Source organism: Carcharodon carcharias, chromosome 3 (assembly GCF_017639515.1).
Source record: "Carcharodon carcharias isolate sCarCar2 chromosome 3, sCarCar2.pri, whole genome shotgun sequence".
In the NCBI taxonomy this organism is placed as follows: domain Eukaryota; kingdom Metazoa; phylum Chordata; class Chondrichthyes; order Lamniformes; family Lamnidae; genus Carcharodon; species Carcharodon carcharias.
In genome coordinates, this window is record NC_054469.1 from 25389783 (window position 1) to 25411360 (window position 21578).

The 21578-nt window shown below is 41.1% G+C and overlaps 1 protein-coding gene across 6 annotated transcripts in view; it reads right to left on the reverse strand.

Annotated features, from left to right (window-relative positions):
* The window catches only part of obscnb (obscurin, cytoskeletal calmodulin and titin-interacting RhoGEF b), a 625157-nt gene that overhangs the window by 117811 nt on the left and 485768 nt on the right, over positions 1-21578 (reverse strand). For 5 of the 6 annotated variants that reach the window (XM_041184481.1, XM_041184479.1, XM_041184482.1 and 2 more), the window contains 2 exons: positions 11650-11940; positions 5080-5349 (listed from right to left, as the gene is read on the reverse strand). In XM_041184481.1, coding sequence (XP_041040415.1) covers positions 5080-5349; positions 11650-11940 — 561 coding nt within the window. The remainder of the gene's footprint in view (positions 1-5079; positions 5350-11649; positions 11941-21578) is intronic. The other variant, XM_041184480.1, reaches the window with a different exon arrangement.

Below are 21578 nucleotides of genomic sequence, written 5' to 3' on the forward strand. Positions count from 1 at the left end.
CACCATCCTGACTTGGAAATATATCACCATTCCTTCACTGTCGCTGGGTCAAAATCCTGGAACTCCCTCCCTAACAGCACTGTGGGTGTACCTACACCATACAGACTGCAGCGGTTCAAGAAGGCAGCTCACCACAACCTTCTCAAGGACAATCAGGGATGGGCAAGAAATGTTGGCAACGCCCACATCTCATGAATGAATAAAAAAAAAGACCTAATGAACTGAGACCAATGATGGGATTTCACAGTATTTACAGTGCAGAGGAGGCCATTCAGTCCATCAAATCTGCACTGGCTCTCTGAAAGAGCATTCCACCTAGTCCCACTCCCCTGCCTTATCTTCGTAACCTTGCACATACTTTCTTTTCAGGTAACAATCCAATTCCTTTTTGAATACCTTGATCAAGCCTGCCTCCACCACCCTTTCAGGAATTTTTGCAGACTCTAAACACCCTCTGGATGAAAAAAAAGTTTTCCTCACATCATATTTACTCCTTTTGCCTATTGTTTTGAACCTATGCCCTCTAGCTCTTGATGTTCTCATGAGCGGGAACAGTTTCTCACTATTTACCTTGTCCATATCCCCCAGGATCTTGAATACCTCTATCAAGTCTCTTCTCAGTCTTCTTTTCTCCAAGGAAGAGTCCCAGCCTCTCCAATCTATCCTCATGGTTCTTTATGCCTGAAATCATTCTTGTGAATCTGCTCTGCACTCTCTCCAATGCCTTCACATCCTTCCTCAAGTATGGCATCCAGAACTGGGGGGCAGTACTCCAGATGAGGCCTAGCTAGTGCCTTATAAAAGTTCAACATGACCTCCTTACTCTGGTACTCAGTGGCCCTATTAATAAAACCTAAGATACTATATGTTTTATTAACTGCTCTCTCAACACGCCCTGCCAACTTCAATGACTTATGTCCATATACATCAAGGTCCCTCTGTTCCTGCATCTCCTTTGGAGGCTCTCCCTTTATTTTATACTTTATCACCATATTTTTCCTGCCAAAATGAATCACCTCACACTTCTCTGCATTGAACTTCATCTGCCCCTTGTCTGCCCAATCCACCAACTTGTCTATGCCCTTTTGAAGTTCAAGACGATCTTCATCACAGTTGACATCATTTCTAATCTTTGTGTCCTCTGCAAATTTTGAAATCATGCCCTCCCCTGCACACCAGTCTAGGTCATTAATATATATTAGGAAGAGCAAGGGTCCCAACAATGACCCCTGGGGAATTCCACTACAAACGTTCCTCCAGTCTGAAAAACAACCATTTATCACTACTTTGTTTCCTGTCACTCAGCCAATTTCGTATCCAAGTAACTACTACCTAGAACTTTGCTCACAAGTCTGTTGTGTGGCACTGTATCAAATGCCTTTTAAAAATCCATATACTCCACATCAACAGCATTTCCCTTATCAACTTTCTCTGTTACCTCCTCAAAAAACTCCAGCAAGTTGGTTAAATATGCTCTTCCCCTTAATGAATCTATGCTAGCTTTCCTTAATTAACCTGCACTTATCTGAGTGACAATTGATTTTATCCCGTATTATAGCTTCCAGAAGTTTCTCTACCAGTCAGGTCAAACTTACTGGTCTGTAGTTGCCAGCTTTATGCTTGTACCCCTCTTTAAACAGAGGTATAACATTCACAATTCTCCAGTCCTCTGGCACCTCCCCTGTGTCTAAGGAACATTGGAAGTGCCTCTGCACTTCCACTCTCACTTCTCTCAGTGCCCTTGGATGCATCTCATCTGGTCCTAGTATTTTCCCTATTTTAAGTAAAGATAGCCTTTCCAGCACCTCCTTCCTCTCAATTTTAAGTTCTTCTAGTGTACCAGTTACCTCCTCTCTCACCTTGGCCTGGGTAGCATTTTATTCCTTTGTAAAGACAGATGAAAAGTACTTGTTCAACACCTCCGCTATTTCTCCAGCCTCCAAATGCAAGTCCCCTTTTCTGTCCCTAATCGGCCCTACTCTTTCTTTTATCACCCTTTTATTATTTACATGCTTATAGAAGACCTTGGGATTTCCTTCTATATTCACTGCCAGCCTCTTTTCATGCCCTCTCCTTGCTTTTCTTATTAGCTTCTTCACTTCCCTTCTGGTCCTTCTATATTCAGCCTCATTCTCAATTGTATTTTCTACCTGACATCTGTTGTACACGCACTTCTTCATTTTCATCTTTACTTCTATCTCTCTTGTCATTCAAAGAGCTCTGGATTTATTTATCCTGCCTTTCCCCTTCAAGAGAATATACATTGACATTGCCAGCAATAGTTTTTCTTTGAAGGTGGCCCATTGTTCAGCCACCGTCTTTTCTGCCAACATTTGATTCCAACTCACTTGACTCAAATGTATTCTCATCCCATCGAAGTTGGCTTTCCCCCAATTAATTACCCCTGCTCTGGATTGTGCCCTATCTTTTTCAATGATTAACCTAAAACTTATGATACAATGGTCACTGTCCCCTAGAGGTTCTCCCACTGATATTTAAACCACTTGGGTCAACTCATTCCCCAGAACCAGGTCCAAAAGTCCATGTCCTCTCGTTGGACTGGAAACATGCTGCTACAGAAAATTATCTTGAACACATCCAAGGAACTCTTGCCCCTCTTGTCCCTTTATACAATTCCTATCCTAGCATATATTTGGATAATTGAAGTACCCCATTATGATTACTCTATAGTTCTTGCACATCTCTGTAATTTCTTTGCAAATTTGTTTCTCCACATCCCTTCTACTGGTTCGTGGTCTATACTACACCAATCAATGTTATTGCACCTTTTTCATTCCTTACCTCTAACCAGAGAGATTCCGTCCTTGACCCCTCTCGAACATCCTCTCTCTCCAGTACTGTAATGTCATCTTTAATCGATATTGTCACCACCATCACGCCTCCACCCCATTTTTCTTCCTTTCCTGACTCTCCTAAACACCCAGGAATATATAATGCCCAGTCCTGCCCTTCTTTGTGCCAGGTCTCTGTTATAGCAATAATATCATAATTCAATTTTTCAAACTGTGCCTGCAGTTCACCATGGGTGAGAAACAGAAGTCGGGACTATTTCCTGGTGCTGGGGGGAACAGTCACTCATTATGATTTTCTTGGCAGTGACCCCTGATTTGGCCTGGAGATGGGTTTTCCAACCAATTAATGAAGGGAAGGTAGGCTCTTGAAGCTGGAAAGATTCCAGCTTGAAAGAAGCAGCAAGCTCCAACAGAGGGTAAGGGAGAGGGCACTTTAAGATGGAGGCAGCCTCTCCAACTTTTTAAAATCTTAATTTACAAAATGGTTTTGGAGCTAGAACACCATTGTGGGGGGATGATGGTGGGGGTGGTGGGAGGGAGGCTTTCTACAGGTTTGCATATGGTTCCTCCTACACCCAGGCAGCAAGGGAGGGTTTCTAGGCCCGCATGGAACACTGGGTCCTCAGCCTGCTGCCGGGTGACTGCCTCCAAGCACCTAAACTGTTTCCTGCGATCTATGGGAATCTGGAAGCCAACTGGAAATCTCAGTCAGCCTCCTTTAATTGGCTTCAACAGGCACTTAATGAGTCATGTCAGCTGTCTGCTTTGTGCAGGTGGGTACCTCTATCGTCCCATCCCACCTCTGCAAAAATTGCCCAGAGGTGGGTCAGGGAGCAGGGCTATATTTAGCTGCCACCTCTATTCCTGGCCCTAGTGGAGGCTCAAAATCTTGCCCCAGAGCTCTGGCTCTGATATTTGTGTTGGTATTAGGTGCGAGGGTTACAACTTAAAGATGTAGGTGGCCCTCTTTCAGTGTTTGAGTTGTAAGAGCATTCGTCCTGCTGTTTCAGCTAACTATTGACTGGTTTGTGGGTGGATACAACAATGAAATCAGCGCTCACATTGTCTTCTATCAGACCTTTCATCAGCTTCAATTACTTCACATGAATCTCCAGGGAATGAGCGTGAAGATACAAAAACAATGCTCTGCTATAAAGATTTTTGTTTTCTTTTAAATAGTGACTATATAGATAAACACAATACTGAATTTTTTCAGGGTGAAAACTAGTTTTTGCTTGATTTACTTTTGGGGAATTTTGTGTTTTTAACTGTCTGAATTAGCAACTGAAACTTTTCCTACTTTTTGCTTCCAGGCACAGCACCAAGCATTCCAGCATTAGATGAGGTGAAGGGTTTACGTTCTGTAAACCTACTTGAAAATTCATATTCCCACCAACTTCAAACAACCAATTCCTACTGTTCCATTGTTTTATAGCAGTTTCTGTGAGTAGGACTACCATTTTATTCTAAATTATTTTCAACCTTGTGCTGTAGGACTTCCAAAACATGGGTCAAGACCAGATCTTAGTCAAGTCAAAATCTTACTTTACACCTTACTGCTGCTAGAGTAAGAAAGCTTTCATGCCCTCAGGTTTGGGCTTCATTTAAATCCAAGTTATGAAGATGTAAGATTGCTGTGTCACTTATACGAACATACGAATTAGGAGCAGGAGTTGGCCACTCAGCCCTTATATGTTGATGATTTTAATCTCATCTGTAGTTTATTAATAACTTTTTGCAACATGATAAAAACAGAAAAAATATACAATAGAAATGAGAGAATCTTAAATTTGTCTTTGCTCTTATATGGGTGGCACTAGTGAGACCTTGTGTAATGATAACAATGTTAAATTGTACAACAAGAGACTTATTAAGCCTAGGGCATTAAGAACCAACTACATGCTTTGGACTGCAGTCACATGGAGGTCATTCTGTGTAAGGGTGACAGTTTCCTTCCCTGAAAGATATCAGTGGACCAGTTGGGTTTTTAACAACAATTCAGCTGCCTTCATTGTCTTTTTAAGGAGCCAACTCATAAATGATAAGAATTTTTGAATTAAATTTCATATTCTGCCATGGTGATATTTTGAACTTACAACATCAAAGGGTTGTTAGTTCAGCATTGTAAACACTACACTACCATACCCACTGTGAAGGTTTATGTTCATGAAGATTTTCTACTAGGTAAGATTTTAAAATGCTTCACTGTGAAACTGATTGAAAAATGTTAGTATATTGCAACAAATAGAGAAAAATTATGATTTACCATCCAAACAGACTTCAGCAGATGTTTTTATATCTGAGGACACCATACAGGTGTACCTCCCTTCATCCTCAGCACTGCAATTGTGAATAATCAGATAGTATTTCTTTTTGTCAGAAATAATCTCATATTTGCTGCTTGCTTCAATGTGCTGATCATTCTTGAGCCATATCACATTAATACATTCAGTGGAAAATTCACATTCCAGTTTGCCAGATTCTCCATTCTTTATAGTAATGTTAGAAAGAGGAATGGTGACAGCCACAGGAGCCTCTGCAAAATAGATTAAAATAAAGTCTCAGAGATGAATTACTACGCACGGTGTAAATTATCTCTTGCACCATTCAAATTTGAGTCAGAACACTGAGCGTGAAATAGCGCGCAACGACATTGGGTGAACATCTTGACATCATCGTGCACTTGAGCGCTATTTCGGTCGGCTGGAACATACGAGAGTTGGCAGCACACCCGCCAACAATTAAGAGGCCTATTAAGGACATTAACCAAATAATTAACTGCCATTTTTCGCTGCCCGTCCAACGTTATGGTTGGCGGGTGGACGAATCTGGCGGCCGTTGGATTTTTGAGGAAACCTCATCCAAGGGCGGGATGAGGTTTCTGATATTAATTTTTAAAAAATAAAAATGTTTGGGCAGAATTTTTATCATCAACACATTTAGGTGAGTGATTCTTATGGATGGAATTTTTTTTCGGGATTTTGGAATCTTTATTTAAGGGTTTAAAATTCTTCAGCTCTCTGCCTTCAGGGAAATTGTATTGCACGCTCCCCTGCGCCCGCACTGACTTCAGCGTTTGCCCTCCTCCCGCCCCCACCCTGGCAGCACTGAGCCTTTCAGCTGTTAATTGACCAGCCAACATTAAATCACAGAAGGGAGTCGATTGCGGGTGGCGGGCCATTTCCCGGCTGCTCCCGGATCCGACAACCTCAAATCCTGCCCCATACGTAGTAAAACTGACAAGAGTTTGAAGATAGCAGCTTCCATGTTTCTGAAGACTTGTGTGTGCTACTGGATGACAACTTGGACTGACATAGTAAAATATCCCAAGGTGATTCACAAGAGCTATTATCAAAAATAAATTGAAACTGAACCACATAAACAGGTATTAGGACAGAGGGTCAAACGCATAGTCAGAAGATGGGCTTTTTAAAAATATTTATTCATAGGATGTGGACATTGCTGGCTAGGCCAGCATTTATTGCCCATCCCTGAATGCCGTTGAGGTGGTAGTGAGCTGCCTTCTTGAACCGCTGCAGTCCATGTGGTGTAGGTACATTCACAGTGCTCTTAGGGAGTTCCAGGATTTTGACCCAGTGACAGTGAAGAAATGCTGATATATTTCCAAGTCAGGATGGTGAGTGTGTTGGAGTGGAACTTCCAAGTGGTGGAGTTCCCATGTGTTTGCAGCCCTTGACCTTCTAGACGGTAGCGGTTGTGGGTTTGGAAGGTGCTGTCTAACGAGACTTGGTGAGTTCCTGCAGTACATTTTGTTGATGGTACACACTGCTGCCACTGTGTGCTGGTGGCGTAGGGAGTGAATGTTTGCGGATGGGATGCCAATCAAGCTGGCTGCTTTGTACTTGAGGGTGTCAAGCTTCTTGGATGTTGTTGTAGCTACACTCATCCAGGCAACTGGACAGTACTCCATCACACTCCTGACTTGTGTCTTGCAGATGGTGAACAGACTTTGGGGAGTCAGGAGGTGAGTTATTCATTGCAGGAGTCCTAGCTTCTGACCTGCTCTTGTAGCCACAACATTTATATGGCTAGCCCAGTTCAGTTTATGGTCAACAACCCCCAGGCTGTTGATAGTGGGGGATTCAGCAATGGTAATGTCATTGAATGTCAAGGGATCATGGTTAGATTCTCCATTGTTGGCGATGGTCATTGCCTGGCACTTGTGTGGTGTGAATGTTACTTGCCACTTGTCAGCCCAAGCCTGGATATTGTCCAGGTCTTGCTGCATTTGGGCATGGACTGCTTCAGTAACTGAGGAGTTGCGTGTGGTGCTGAACATGATGCAATCCCCTCTTCTGACCTTCTGATGGAAAGGAGGTCATTGATGAGGCAGCTGAAGATGGTTGGGCTGAGGACACTACCCTGAGGGGCTCCTGCAGTGATGTCCTGGAACTGAGGTGATTAATCTCCAGCAACCACAACCATCTTCCTTCGTGCTAGATATGACTTCAAACAGTGGAGAGATTTCCCTCTTACTTTAGAAGCATCTTAAAGGAGGTGAGAGAGGCAAAGAGGTTTAGGGAAGGATTTATAAAGATTATAACCTGGGCAGATGAACGCTGTAGAGTTAACCAAATTTCTAATGCACAAAAGGGCAGAGTGACCTAGAGGGAAGAGACCATGGAAGGATCTAAAGGAGGAAAATTTCAAATTGAGACATTGCTGGACTGGGACCAATGTAGGTCACTAAGTATCAAGTTTATTCATTGCATATAGAAGCTGGGAGCCAGTTCTAGAGACAGGGCTCCCCCAACCAGTTGGAAAACCTGGTGTCGCTTCTGTGGCAAGGTCTGACGCATTAACAGTCCAGCGTCAGGCCCTCTTCACAATCAAATCCCAGTGACGCAGAAATCCCACCCGAGAGATGCCGATCAATAAAAGGATGTCATCTCACCATTGCCAACAGTGCCACCAGGAATGGTGACTGCTCCAGGTAATTCTTCAAGGCCCAGGCCAAAGATGCCCACTGGAACCCTTGGCACAGGTGAGCAAGGGCTGGATGGCGGGACATTGGAGAGGGGTGGGGTGGCAGGTGGTCGGAGGCAAAGGATGGCTTTCAGCAGCACCCCTCACCTTTCTTTCTGCTGCGTCCCTTGATCGAGCACTGAGTGCCTGTCAACAAAGGTCCATCCTTACCAAGTCACAGGAAAAAACGAGACAGGGTTTGCTGTGTGGCCTTCAGGAGGCACAGGAGAGCCATGTGAGTCCCAATGAATCTCTGAGCCACTAAATTCCAGTGTGCTCAGGGATAATTGATGTCATGACTCATTAATGAACCTAACTAATGAGCCTATTGACATCCTGCCTCCAGCAGGCAGGATTCTGATCCTTCCCACCCCCAACTTATTTGGGGCAGTTTTCCCCACACTCATGCAGGTACTCCCACCGTCATGCCCATTCCAGTGAGCTCCACTAAATTCCCCCATAAAATAATTTGGTAGAAAGGGAATACTACACTTAGTGCCAGTGCACTGGCAGACAACTAATAGGATTCCTAGACATAAAAACGCAAATAGAACAAGTCCAGGGAACTAAAGACCAGTTGGCTTACTATAGTGGAAGGAAAGATAATGGTCTCCTTCATCAAAGGTGTAATAGAAAAACATCTCCAATCTGAAAATATAATATAGAATAGTACGCATGGATTCCAAAAGGGAAGGTCATTCTTGACCAATCTCATTGAATTCCTTGAAGAGGTAACAGATCGGGTAGATTAGGGTACTGGAGCAGAAATTATATATTTGGAGTTCCAAAAGACATTCAATAAGATACTACACAGTATACTCAGGACTAAAGTCAGAATATGTGGAGTCAGAGGAGAAGTAGCAAATTGGATAGCAAGCTGGCTACAAAACAAAAAACAAAGAGTGGAGCTAAAGGTAATTACTCGGATTAAAAAATTGTGGGAGCAGTATTCCACCAAGAATTGGAGCTTGAACTACTTTTGTTCACCATTTATATAAATTGTTTGGATTGGCAAGCAAAAATAGAATTTCAAAATCTGCATATGACACCAATGGCAGAATTTTACGCTTGGTCTACGGGCACGCACCCAACACGCCCGAGCATAAAATGATGTGCGATGGTGTCAGGTGTGTTTCCCGATGTCATCACGCAGTCTTGTGATATTTCGTTCAGCAGGCGCACACCAGAGTTGGTTGCACGCCTGCCGATAATTAAAAGGCCTATTAAGGCCATTAACAATCTAATTAAATTCAAATTTACGCTGCCCATCCAACCTAACGGTTGGTGAGCAGGCAGAAAGGCCAAGCGGCCTTTACATTTTTTTAGGAAACCTTATCCACGAGCGGGATGAGGTTTCCTAAAGAAAATAAACATTAAATAAAAACTTTATTTTTGAATTAAAAACATGTCCGAGCTCAAGTGGCAAAATCACATGAGGGGACATGTTTTATTAAATTTTTATTCTCTTTTCTTTTCACATAGCTCTTCAATCTCTCTGAGGCAGCTCCGTGCTGGGTCAAAATCCTGGAACTCCCTTCCTAACAATGTTGTGGGTGTACCTACACCACATGGACTGCAGTGGTTCAAGAAGTCAGCTCACCACCATCTTCTCAAAGGCAATTGGGGATGGACAATAAATGCTGCCCTAGCAGCGATGCCCACATCCCATGAATGAATAAAAACACATTTACAGAGGGTGCAGCTGGAACAGCGATGGAATAGTCAGGTCTGGGGATAACAAAGAATGGATGAGGGTTTCAGTAGCAGATGAGCTTAGGTAGGGGTGGAGAGGTATATTAGTGTTAAACTGCACTTAGAATATTGTGCTCAGTTTTTGGGAGCCTGTTTAGGAAGGATTCAAGGCTATTGGGAGGATGTAGGAGAGATGCGCTAAGATAAGACCAGGAATCAGAAGTTATGTTTTATGCTTTAGTTACATGGAGAAACTAAACAAACTGGCATTCTTGTTAGAACAAAGATGTTTAAGATAGAGGTACGTAACATTATGAGAGGTTTGTGTTTGCTTGTGATTTTCTCCCGTTTTAAGAAAGAAGCAGAAAGCAAAGTGGAAAAGGTATTTTTCAAGAGATAAAATAGCAGAGGTAAATCTAAACTGGTTTGTCAGCTCAACAAGCTTCAGCTCGCTCACATGGTAAACTAATTTGGGGCAAAACTATTTCCACTGGTCAGTGAATTAGTATTAAAACAGCGTAAGTTTAAGATCATCATCACAAGAAAGTAGGGAGAGATTAAGAGAATTATTTTGTGCAGAAGTAATTAGGACAATGTCCTGTAGGAACAGTGGTGGTAACAAAGTCCATATCAGCTTTCAAAAAGGAATGGATATGAGTGCATTAAAGGTGTAACCCTCACTATATTTTGCAGCAACTTTACCGAATAATAGCAAATTACTGTATAGGTGCTAGTGGTAATGCTGCCAGGCCTGCTGAGCATTTCCATTATGTTCTGCCTTTATTCTAAGAAAACAAAGGTCACAGCTGCTCATGGGCAGAATTATTTTGAAATACAACCTGACCTAGGCAAATTTCTATTGCATAAAGAATTTACTCTATTTTGACTGCTTTAGATTCAGCTTTCTTACATAAAAATTTTGGAAATATGAAAGGTATTTTTAAAAATGTCAATATCTCCTACCCTAGCAATTTCATGTAGCTTCTTCTGTTATTTTTCATGCAATTTTGTTTACATTTTATTTCCTACACATTTTCAAGGTAAAAGTTGTCAGAAATACTCCAGAATTTTTAATTCTTTTAACTTATTTTTAAGGATTCACTTATTCATTAATGAATAGGTTAGGGATGGGAGAGGTAGCTAAGATTTCCATTTATGATAGCTATCTAGCAGCCTCTGGTTGAATTATGCATGTGTGGACATCAAGTGACGGCAGCACTGGACGGATTGCTGCCCTTTGCAATTGAGTAGCATACTGCCATTAGCTAAGTAAATGTATAAATGACCAATATCACAAAACTGTACCTTAGCAACAAGTCACCATTCTTCAAAAAAATTGGTGGAAAAAAGAAGTAGACATATGAGTACTTTTCACAAACTCTATCAAAATTATGGCATTTAAAGGTCAAATAAGATTGACATAATCTGAAAATATCAATGAAAGATCCTAAATGATTAATGGAAGATGTGCCATATATTCAGTGTTGAGCCATTAACCTAATTCTTAATGAAATATAAAATAGCCTAAACAGAGTTCCGAATAGGGATACTGCAGTTTGAAACAAAATATCTAACTACAACATTTAGCAAAAGTATAGTAAAATTAGAAAACTTTTTTGTGTTTTTCTCCTGTTTTAAGCAAGAAGCAAAAAGTAAAGCAGAAGAGGTATTTTTCTAGAGATGAAATGGTAGAGGTAAACCTAAACAGATTTTTCAGCTCAACAAGCCACTGTAAAATCTGTGTGCATGAGAAAAGCTCAGGCAGTTACCTACTTTAAATTAAGATATTTACAATGTAGTTATGGTTTAGCAGATATACATTCAGTTTGTTGAAGAAAGTGAAAACATTTACAAATATAATATCCCATAATTTTCTTACAAATCTAAACCTACTAATCATTGTTAATAACTTTTATGTCTCAAGTCCTTGCAATTTAAAATGTTAGGAGGTACATATGCTTATATAATGGTACACTGAGTATGAAAGTGTGATGAAGGAAGCAAACATGCATTTCGAAGTTCTCATTTAAATGAATAAGTTTCTCAATTTTGATTTGCAAAGAACCAAAGCCCTGTTGCAGCTCTGTTTAAGTGTAAAAGTGTGAAGTACATGCAAGTGCATGCGCTGCTTAAGTGGGTCTGTATTCATAATTCTCACCCAGCAGAACCGTCTGTGGTAAATGAACAGGTTCCCCGGCACCAGCCCGGTTCAGAGCTGAAACACGGAATCTGTATCCAGTGCCCGGTATTAGATTATCAACAGTGAACTCCATCTCTTCAATCACTTTTGTATTACATGGCAACCAGCAGTCGCTGTCAGCGGGCTTCATCTCAACATGGTAGCCTAGTATAACACTACTACCATTGCTCAATGGTGTGAACCAAGAGAGGGTGACAGATTGGTGGTTCTTTCTAACGACCTCTGGATCCTCAGGAGGGTCAGGAAGGCCTAAACGTGCAGAGTTAGAATCATTAATATCTTAATTCCTGAGATGATGATCATACAAATATAACTCAAACATATTATCAATTTGGTATAAATAAAATTATAAATATTTCCATCACTTTTAATGAATACATTGCAGTCTTCTCAGCTAGATTAAATTCACCTGCACTATTCATTTAAAGATTAAATTAACCTACATTGCTCATTTAAAGATCCATAGACAATGTCACTTATTTTGTCATGCATATAAATTATCTCAACATAATTGACCATAAATACAGAAATGATTTCAAGACTTATGAACTACAAATAAACCAGAATTAGTTAATCATCTGCAAAAAAAATTATATCTCACTTACAAATGCAATTGTTGCCTCATGCAAGGAATTGCATTTTTAACAGATTTATCTTAATAGTAAAGCAAAAAGCATTCAACTATCTATCTTTCCACTGAAAGCTGATCAACCTAAAATGTAACTTCAGGGTTGAAGTCACATGTGCACTGATATTCTCTTATAGTCATTTGGTAGTACAGAATTTGAGTATTCCTGAAAAAAAACATGACTAAGCTTTCCATCTTGCACTCATCAGGACACTCGCAAGAATACCAATATAAGGAGGAAAACAACAATTTATACTGTATGTGGAACAAGTGCTGATTGGCAATGCCACTTGCCAACCAACCAGTACTCTCTTCAAATAAATAACTTCAATGCTTTCAATAAAGCAGTAGGCAAAATAATCTAATAGGAACTAGTTCATGCAATCGTTACTAAAACTGTGGAGCGTGATTTTCCTTTCTTCTTTGATTCAGTTATTTACTTAGCCATTCCATTTGTAACTGCATGAGTAGGAGAAATGTATCATCAACAAACAGCAATATTTCTTCTCTCCAAGATCCCATTTCCCTCCTGATATTATAAAGAAGGATCAATGATCATCAAACTGGCTTACTAAAAGCACAATATTAAACCCAGTTCTAGATGACCAATTTCAGGCTGCAGTTTCTACACCCATTTTGTTTCCTTTTCTTTGCAGGTTTTGGTTTTAGACTTGTTTTTCCATCTTTGTGTTTTGGGATAGCAGCTGTTGATCATTCTGTATTTGCATCTTCTCTAGACAACATTTTTGTCTTTAGATGAAAGCAAAATGCTGCAGATTCTGGAAACTTGAAATAAAAACAAAAAGGCTGGAAAAGCCCAGAGAGTCTGGCAGCAACTGAAGAGAGAGAAACAGAGTTAACGTTTCAAGTCCGCATGACTCTGAAGACATCACGCTCTGAAGAATAGTCATACAAACTCAAAATATTAATTTTGTTTCTCTCTCCACAGATGCTGCCGGACCAACTGGAAAAACTCAGATGACCTCAATTTTCCAACTCTTAATACGTTTTTTTAAGACAACTGCCATTATTTTAATACTTTTTTTGAAAAGCACTTTTAAAACTGATGTTTTGATTTTACATCGTTGGTCAGATGCTTGTCTCAAATGCAACAAAGAACAACCAGGTCCTTTCCAAATAGTCACAAAAACAAAAATACCTGGAAAAACTCAGCAGGTCTGGCAGCATCTGCAGAGAGGAGCACAGTTAACGTTTTGAGTCCGAATGACCCTTCAACAGAACTAAGTAAAAATAGAAAAGCGGTGAAATATAAGCTGGTTTAAGGGTGGGTGGGACAAGTAGAGCTGGATAAAGGGCCAGTGATAGGTGGAAATAACCAAAAGATGTCACAGACAAAAGGAAAAAGAGGTGTTGAAGGTGGTGATATTATCTGCTAATTTATGGTAGAAAGCAGGACAAGCAAGGTACAGATAGCCCTAGTGGGGGTGAGGTGGGGTGAAGGAATTGAAAAAGGCTTAAAGGTAGAGATAAAACAATGGATAGAAATACATTTGAAAATAATGGAAATAGGTGGGAAAAGAAAAATCTATATAAATTATTGGGAAAAAAGGGGGGGAAATCAGAAAGGGGGTGGGGATGGAGGAGAGAGTTCATGATCTAAAATTGTTGAACTCAATATTCAGTCCGGAAGGCTGTAAAGTGCCTAGTCGGAAGGTGAGGTGCTGTTCCTTCAGTTTGCGTTGAGCTTCACTGGAACAATGCAGCAGGCCAAGGATGGACATGTGGGCATGAGAGCAGGGTGGAGTGTTGAAATGGCAATCGACAGGGAGATCTGGGAATGCTTGTGGACAGACCGAAGGTGTTCTGCAAAGCGATCACTCGGTCTGCTTTGCAGAACACCTTTGGTCTGTCCGCAAGCATTACCCAGATCTCCCTGTCGCTTGCCATTTCAACACTCCACCCTGCTTTCATGCCCACGTGTCCATCTTGGCTTGCTGCATTGTTCCAGTGAAGCTCAACGCAAACTGGAGGAACAGCACCTCACCTTCCGACTAGGCACTTTACAGCCTTCCGGTCTGAATATTGAATTCAACAATTTTAAATCATGAACTCTCTCCTCCATCCCCACCTCCTTTCCGATTTCCACCCCCCCCCCCCATTTTTTTTCCAATAATTTATATAGAATTTTCTTTTCCCACCTATTTCCATTATTTTTAAATGTTTTTCCATCCATTGTTTTATCTCTACCTTTTAGCCTTTTTCGATTCCTTCACCCCACCTCACCCCCACTAGGGCTATCTGTGCCTTGTTTGTCCTGCTTTCTATCCTTAATTAGCACATTCCCCAGATAATATCACTACCGTCAACACCTCTTGTTCTTTTGTCTGTGACATCTTTTGGTTATCTCCACCTATCACTGACCCTTTATCCAGCTCTATTTGTCCCTTAAACCAGCTTATATTTCACCTCTTTTTTATTCTTACTTAGTTCTGTTGAAGGGTCATTCGGACTCGAAATGTTAACTGTGCTCCTCTCCGTTGTTGCTGCCAGAACTGCTGAGTTTTTCCAGGTATTTTTGTTTTTGTTTTGGATTTCCAGCATTCGCAGTTTTTTGCTTTTACCTTTCCAAACAGTCGTTTGGCAGTGCAGAACTTGAGTGTTGCTGAAAGAAGAGACATGCTATCAAAGCTTTTCATCTTGCACTCATCAGGATAGCTCACAAGAATTTTCCAACTGTTATGGGAGAACAACAATTTATACTGCATGAGAAGAGAGTGCTGATCTGTTGGTGAGTGGACTCTGATTGGTAGAGGTATTGCCATGGAGAATGCATCAACGCTCTGCCTATCACATAAAATGAGCAGTGTGGTATATGAATTTCACTGCCGGTGTGATGCGAGGTATATATGTTGCATGTCCCAATCCCAATGATTGGCAGATTGTATCAAACAGCAAGTCCCTTCAGCTGTTCACAACAGGCAAAGTACTAACTGTACCCAATCGGTCTGTGTTTTCAAAACTCAAAACATAGGGCAGAATCGTCCCAGGTTTACACTAAGTGCGGTGGCGGGCGGGTTAAGCAATGTTTTGCTCACCGGCTGCGATGGTGGGTTTCCACACCGTATCGTTCCAAACCTGCTGCTTTACATATGCATTCCTGGGAAACACACCATTTCTATGGCGGGCAGGCTCTCATTCACACACCACGCCATCACCTCGCCGTTTCATCACACCAGGCATCAAATTTAAAGTACAGCTGTGTTCAGTGCTTCCAGCCCAAGACTGCAGAAAAGAAGACATGGCCCCGAAAGGCAAGAGGACTGCAGCCCTTGAGCGCCTTCTGGATGCCATGGAGGCCTGCTGTGATGTCCTCTACCCCCACTCTGGCCAGAGGGGCAGCTACATTATCACTTTGGCTTGGTAGGCAATGGCAGTGGTGATCAGTGCCAATGTTGTACAGAAGAGGTTGGCCATCCAATGCAGAGAGAGGATGAATGATCTCATCTGTGCAGCCTGGGTATGGCAACCATCTCATCACTCTAAACTCATACACTCAAGCCCATCACACATTCACTGGCATCACATTCACTGCCAGCTCAAGGGACATCACCCATTCTCACACACAAACCCTCACATGTCCAACTGGCCTCATCTCCTCTGGAGACTGCCTCTTCAGCCCTCACCATCTTGAGGTCACTTGCGCAGATGAACATGTGCCCCCACACACACCCTGGGATACCAACATTTCCCAGTCCAGCTTTTGTCCTGCAGGCTCTTCTCTTGCTTGAGGTCACTTCTCCCCTTTCCCCAAGCAAGACCTTGCCCTGCAGCCATTGTAAAGCCACCCACATATGGCTGATCTGGTGGGTAGAGACCTACTTGTAAGCCCCCCTAAAAGTGATGTGGTGCTGCCTGTGAAGCTTGGGCCCTGATGACTGTGAGTGCTGACCGAAGCAAGGTAGGCAAACAAGTCTTGAAGTCCCGAGTGAAGTGCATCCCGCCAAGTGTACGCCTTATATATGCTGTTGTGAAACGCGTCGGCGTGTTTTCCCACCGACATGGGGGGACGATCCAGTATGAGTCTGGTGGGCTGGCTTATAGTGTTATGCTGATGTACTACAATGAGGTTCCCGATGTCTGATGGGGGGAAAAGTGGCCTGCCATTGGCGGGTGGAGCGGACGATCACTAACTGACTTCACGATATTGTGAAACCGATTTTTGGCCTTCTCGCCATATTGTGCACTCACGCCACTGAACACGCCCGACACCAGCGGGCACGGAAATGCTGGCCAGAGTTGTTCAACGTGACATTAGATTTGATTCCGCGATTGGACAGCACCTGCTAAACAATCCTAATTGTACTAAGAATTACACTGAAAACTATTAAGATTATCAGTTGGGTTTGCAGTATGGTTCACTTATGCATGCTAAAAGCCACATATATTCACACAAAGGGCAGTCTTGGCAGTCAAAAGGAACATGTCCACACATTGCGCTTTTTACAACTAAACAAAAGCTTATGGAAGTCATTCCCTGGTTCATTCCTCAGGGCAACGTCTTGACCAATCAGAGTCAACCTGCTTGGTTTAAGTTTGAACAAAGCTGATAATTAACTTAAAAGCAAAAAATTGCAGATGCTGGAAATCCAAAACAAAAATAAAAATACCTGGAAAATCTTAGCAGGTCTGACAGCATCTGCGGAGAGGAACACAGTTAACGTTTCGAGTACGTATGACTCTTCAACAGAACTAAGGAAAAATAGAAAAGAGGTGAAATATAAGCTGGTTTAAGGGGAAGTGGGACAGGTAGAGCAGGATAGAGGGCTAGTGATAGGTGGAGATAGCCAAAAGATGTCATAGACAAAAGGACAAAGAGGTGTTGAAGGTGGTGATATTATCTCAGGAATGTGCTAATAGGTGACATTAAGGGTAGAAGGCAGGACGAGCAAGGTACAGATAGCCCTAGTGGGGGTGGGGTGGGGGCTGGGGTGGGGTGAAGGAATCGAAAAAGGCTAAAAGGTAGAGATAAAACAATGGATGGAAATACGTTTAAAAATAACGGAAATAGGTGGGAAAAGAAAAATCTAAATAAATTATTGGAAAAAAGGGGGATCAGAAAGCGGAATTTTTTTCCAATAATTTATATAGATTTTTGTTTTCCCACCTATTTCCATTATTTTTAAATGTAGTTCCATCCATTGTTTTATCTCTACCTTTTAGCCTATTTCGATCCCTTCCCCCCAGCCCACCCCCACTAGGGTTATCTGTATCTTGCTCGTCCTGCTTTCTATCCTTAAGTTCACCTATTAGCACATTCCTTAAATAATATCACCACCTTCAACACCTCTTTTTCCTTTTGTCTATGACATCTTTTGGCTATCTCCACCTATCACTGGCCCTCTATCCTGCTCTACCTGTCCCACCCCCTCCTTAAACCAGCTTAGATTTCACCTCTTTTCTATTTTTCCTTAGTTCTGTTGAAAAGTCATACGGACTCGAAACGTTAACTGTGTTCCTCTCCGAAGATGCTGTCAGACCTGCTGAGTTTTTCCTGATCAATTAACTATTCTCTGCTGCATTCTTCTTGCAGCACAATAGAGGTTTTGATATAATCACCATTGGTAATGCCTCCACCAACCAGAGTCCACTTCCCAACAAATCAGCACTCTCAACTCATGCAGCATACACTGTTGTTCCCCCATTATGGTTGGAAAATTCTTGTGAACTATCCTGATGAGTGCAGGATGAAAAACTTTGATAGCATATCTCTTTTCTCAGCAATACTCAAGGTCCTATTCCCTTAAATGTGTTTTTCAGTATGAAGTTATCAATGCTACTTGATGATACAGAACTACAGATTCATAGCTGCTCCACTGAACAATCCACCAAAAAAGTGATATATGGCTTTGTATGAACATAGGCTTATGAAAGTAATTTGAGTGATCACACATTGCAAGAGATAAATGACCCTGTTCCCCAAAAGCTTACTTCTGAAGAAACACATTGACTTGGACGTCCTGCTAACCTTGGGTAGTATTACAATACACGGTCATTTTACTGCAAAATAACTAATTATGATTCTTAGAAAAGAGAGAAACAATACAGAGTGAAATTCAGAGCTATCTGCAGAATTATCCCCATCTCTTTGGGAATACACAATCTTCTGTAAGTTATTGAAATATAACCAAAAATAATTCCCTTTCACTATTTCTCAGCTAGATCTCTGTTTAGTATTAATTTTGCTAGTCTATAGGTTTATTAGTTTGGGTTTATTTTTCATTTGTTAGAAATAAAAATTAGGTTAAAATCAGATTTTATTTACATTCAGAATTCTCATTATCCTGAAAGTCATGGGTCACATCATCACCGTAGAAAATGAAAACAAGGACAGAAATGATTGTGCTAAGGCTAAAAAGCAGCCAAGAGATGCCAAAGGCCCGTGCCAAAATACAGACCTTGCTAGGCTTATGTCTGTGTAGAATGGGAGGTATGGAAGATACTTGATAGAATGTGTTTCTGCAGTTCTAATTTTTGGGGTATATCCTAAAAGGTTTGGGCCATTCTTGATGTCAAAGGGAAGGAGGGACACCTCCTGTATGTGAGTTGGAGGAAATGAGAAATTGGATTAGGTAAAGGAAAATTTAGAAATCTAAAAAGAGAAGTCAAGGCAATAGACCTGTGTAGTGATTTGGGTAAAGACAAGTATTGTGGCACAGGAAAGAACAGAAAATTTATTGATAATAGTGCATCAGCAAATAAGGTCCACATAAAGACCTGTATGCATGAGGCACTTGCAACAAGATCAGTAAACTAGCATCACAAGTAGAGGTTTTGATATAATCACCATTACAGTAACATGAATGCAAGGTGATCAAGGTTGGGAAAGGAATATTCCAGGATATTTAACATTTCAAAAAGACAAGCAGAATGGAAGACGGGAAGAAGTAGTCCTGATAATAAAAGGTGAATAAGGACAGCAGTAAGAAAGAATCTTGGCTCAGAAGATTATGGGGTAGAATCAATATGGGTGGTGATTATGAATAACAAGGGTCAGAAAATGCTGGTGGAGTAGTTTATAGGCCCCCTAATTGTAGTTACAACATTTGACAGAGCATTAAGCAAGAAATAATTGGAACTTGTAACAAAGGCAATGTAATAATTGTGGGGGAACTTCAATCTTTGCATACACTGGACAAAGTAAATTGACAGAGGTAGTCTGGAGATTAAGTTTATAGAATATTCTTGTGACAATTTCCGGGCACAAAGCATTATTGAACCAACTAGGGATAAAGCTATTTTAGATCAAGTATTGTGTAATGAAGCAGGGTTAATTAGTAAATCTATCATAAAATATCCTCAGGATATTTGAAAAAGTGATCACAACATAATTGAATTCTATACAGTTTGAGAGTGGCATATCTGAGTCTAAAACAAGACTCTTAAAGTTAAACAAAGCAAAATACAGATTATGAGGAGAGAATTGGCTAAGATTGATTGGATAAATATACTAAAAGTTATGGCTGTAAATTATCAATGGAAAAACAATTAAACAAGGTTTTCAATAAAAGTACATTTCATTAAAAATAAAACCTCAGTGAGAAAGATCCATCCCTTGCTTACTAGAAAGGTTAAATATAGTACTAGATTTAAAGAAAAGGCTTATAATGCTGCAAAAAAAAGTTGTAAGTCTGAGGTTTGGAAGAATTTTAGAAACCAACAAATGGTGACCAATAAGTTGACAAAAGGAACAAATAAAATTTGAGAGTAAACTAAGCAGGAATATAAAAATACATTCTAATAGCTTCTACCAGTATATAAAAAAGGAAAAGAGTAGCTTGAGTAAGCTTTGGTCCTTTAGATGCAGAGAGAGAAGAAATTATCATGGAAAGAGCAAATGGCAGCATACGGACTCTGAAGAGTCATACGGACTCGAAACATTAATTCAGTCTTTCTCGCCACAGATGCTGTTAGGCCTGCTGAGTTTTTCCAGCATTTTTCTGTTTTTGTGTCTGCTATTCCTGTTCTTCTAGGTGGTAGAGATTGTGGGTTTGGAAGGTGCTGTCAAAGGAGGAAGTTAGCTAATGTAACACTGCCATTCAAGAAAGGAGGAAGAGGGAAAACAGGGAACTACAGGCCAGTTAGCCTGAAATCAAGTGGTTGGGAAAATGCTGGAATCTGTAATTAAGAAATCTTAACAATCCATTCAGGAAATCATATTATGATCAGAGGTAACATTGTTTTACAAAGGAGAAATTGTGTTTGACAGGTTTATTAGAATTTTTGAGAATGTAATGAGTAGGGTGGATAAATGGGAGCCTGTAGGTACAGTACAACTGGATTTCCAAAAGTTATCTGATAAGGTACCAGGCAAGATAATATGCAAGATAAAGGCTCATTGAATTGGGAGTAATATTATCATGGAAGAAGGATTAGGTAGTGGGCAGGAAGCAGATAGTAGGGATAACAGGGGCACCTGCAAATTGGCAAACTAACTGGTGGAGTGCTGCAAGGATCAATGCTGGGACCTCAGCTATTTACAATCCTATACTAGTGACTTAAATGAAGGAACTGAGAGTAATATATCCAAGTTTGCTGACAATACAAAGCTAGATGGGATGCAAGCTGTGAGGGGACAAAAAGAGACTACAAATAATATAGACAGTGAGTGGGCAATAATGTGGCAGGTGGAGTGTAATGTGGGAAACTGTAAGGTTATTCACTTTGGTTGTGAGAATAGAAAAGGAGAATATGTTTTTAGAAGGCATGAAACTTTTACATGTTTATGTTCAGAGAGAATTAGATGTAGTCATACACGGGACATAGAAGGTTAGCATGCAGTTACAGCAAGCAATTTGGAAGTCACCTGCCATATTGACATATACAGCAAGGAGATTAGAGTATGCGAATAAGGAAACCTTGCTCTAATTGCAGGGGGCTTTGGTGGGACCACACCTGGAGTACTGTGAGCAGTTTTGGTCTCCATAGGCAGGATTTTCGGGTCATCAAACGTGGTGGGCGGGTCCTGGAATGGCTGGGAAATAGCCCGATACCCAAATTCGGCCCCCCACCACAATTTTACGTTGGCTGGCCAATTAACGGTCAGCCAGCATGAAAGGTCCACTGAAAAGCCCAGCAGCTGGGGTGGAGGTGGGAGGAGGGCAAGCGCTGACGTCAGTGCAGGCAAGTAGGAGTACCTTAAGGTAAAGAACTGTCTCAGGGAGCTGAAGAAATTAAAACCAAAAAATAAGGATGTAAAAGTGCAGAAAAAAAGTCCACACATCAGACTCACTCACCTAAA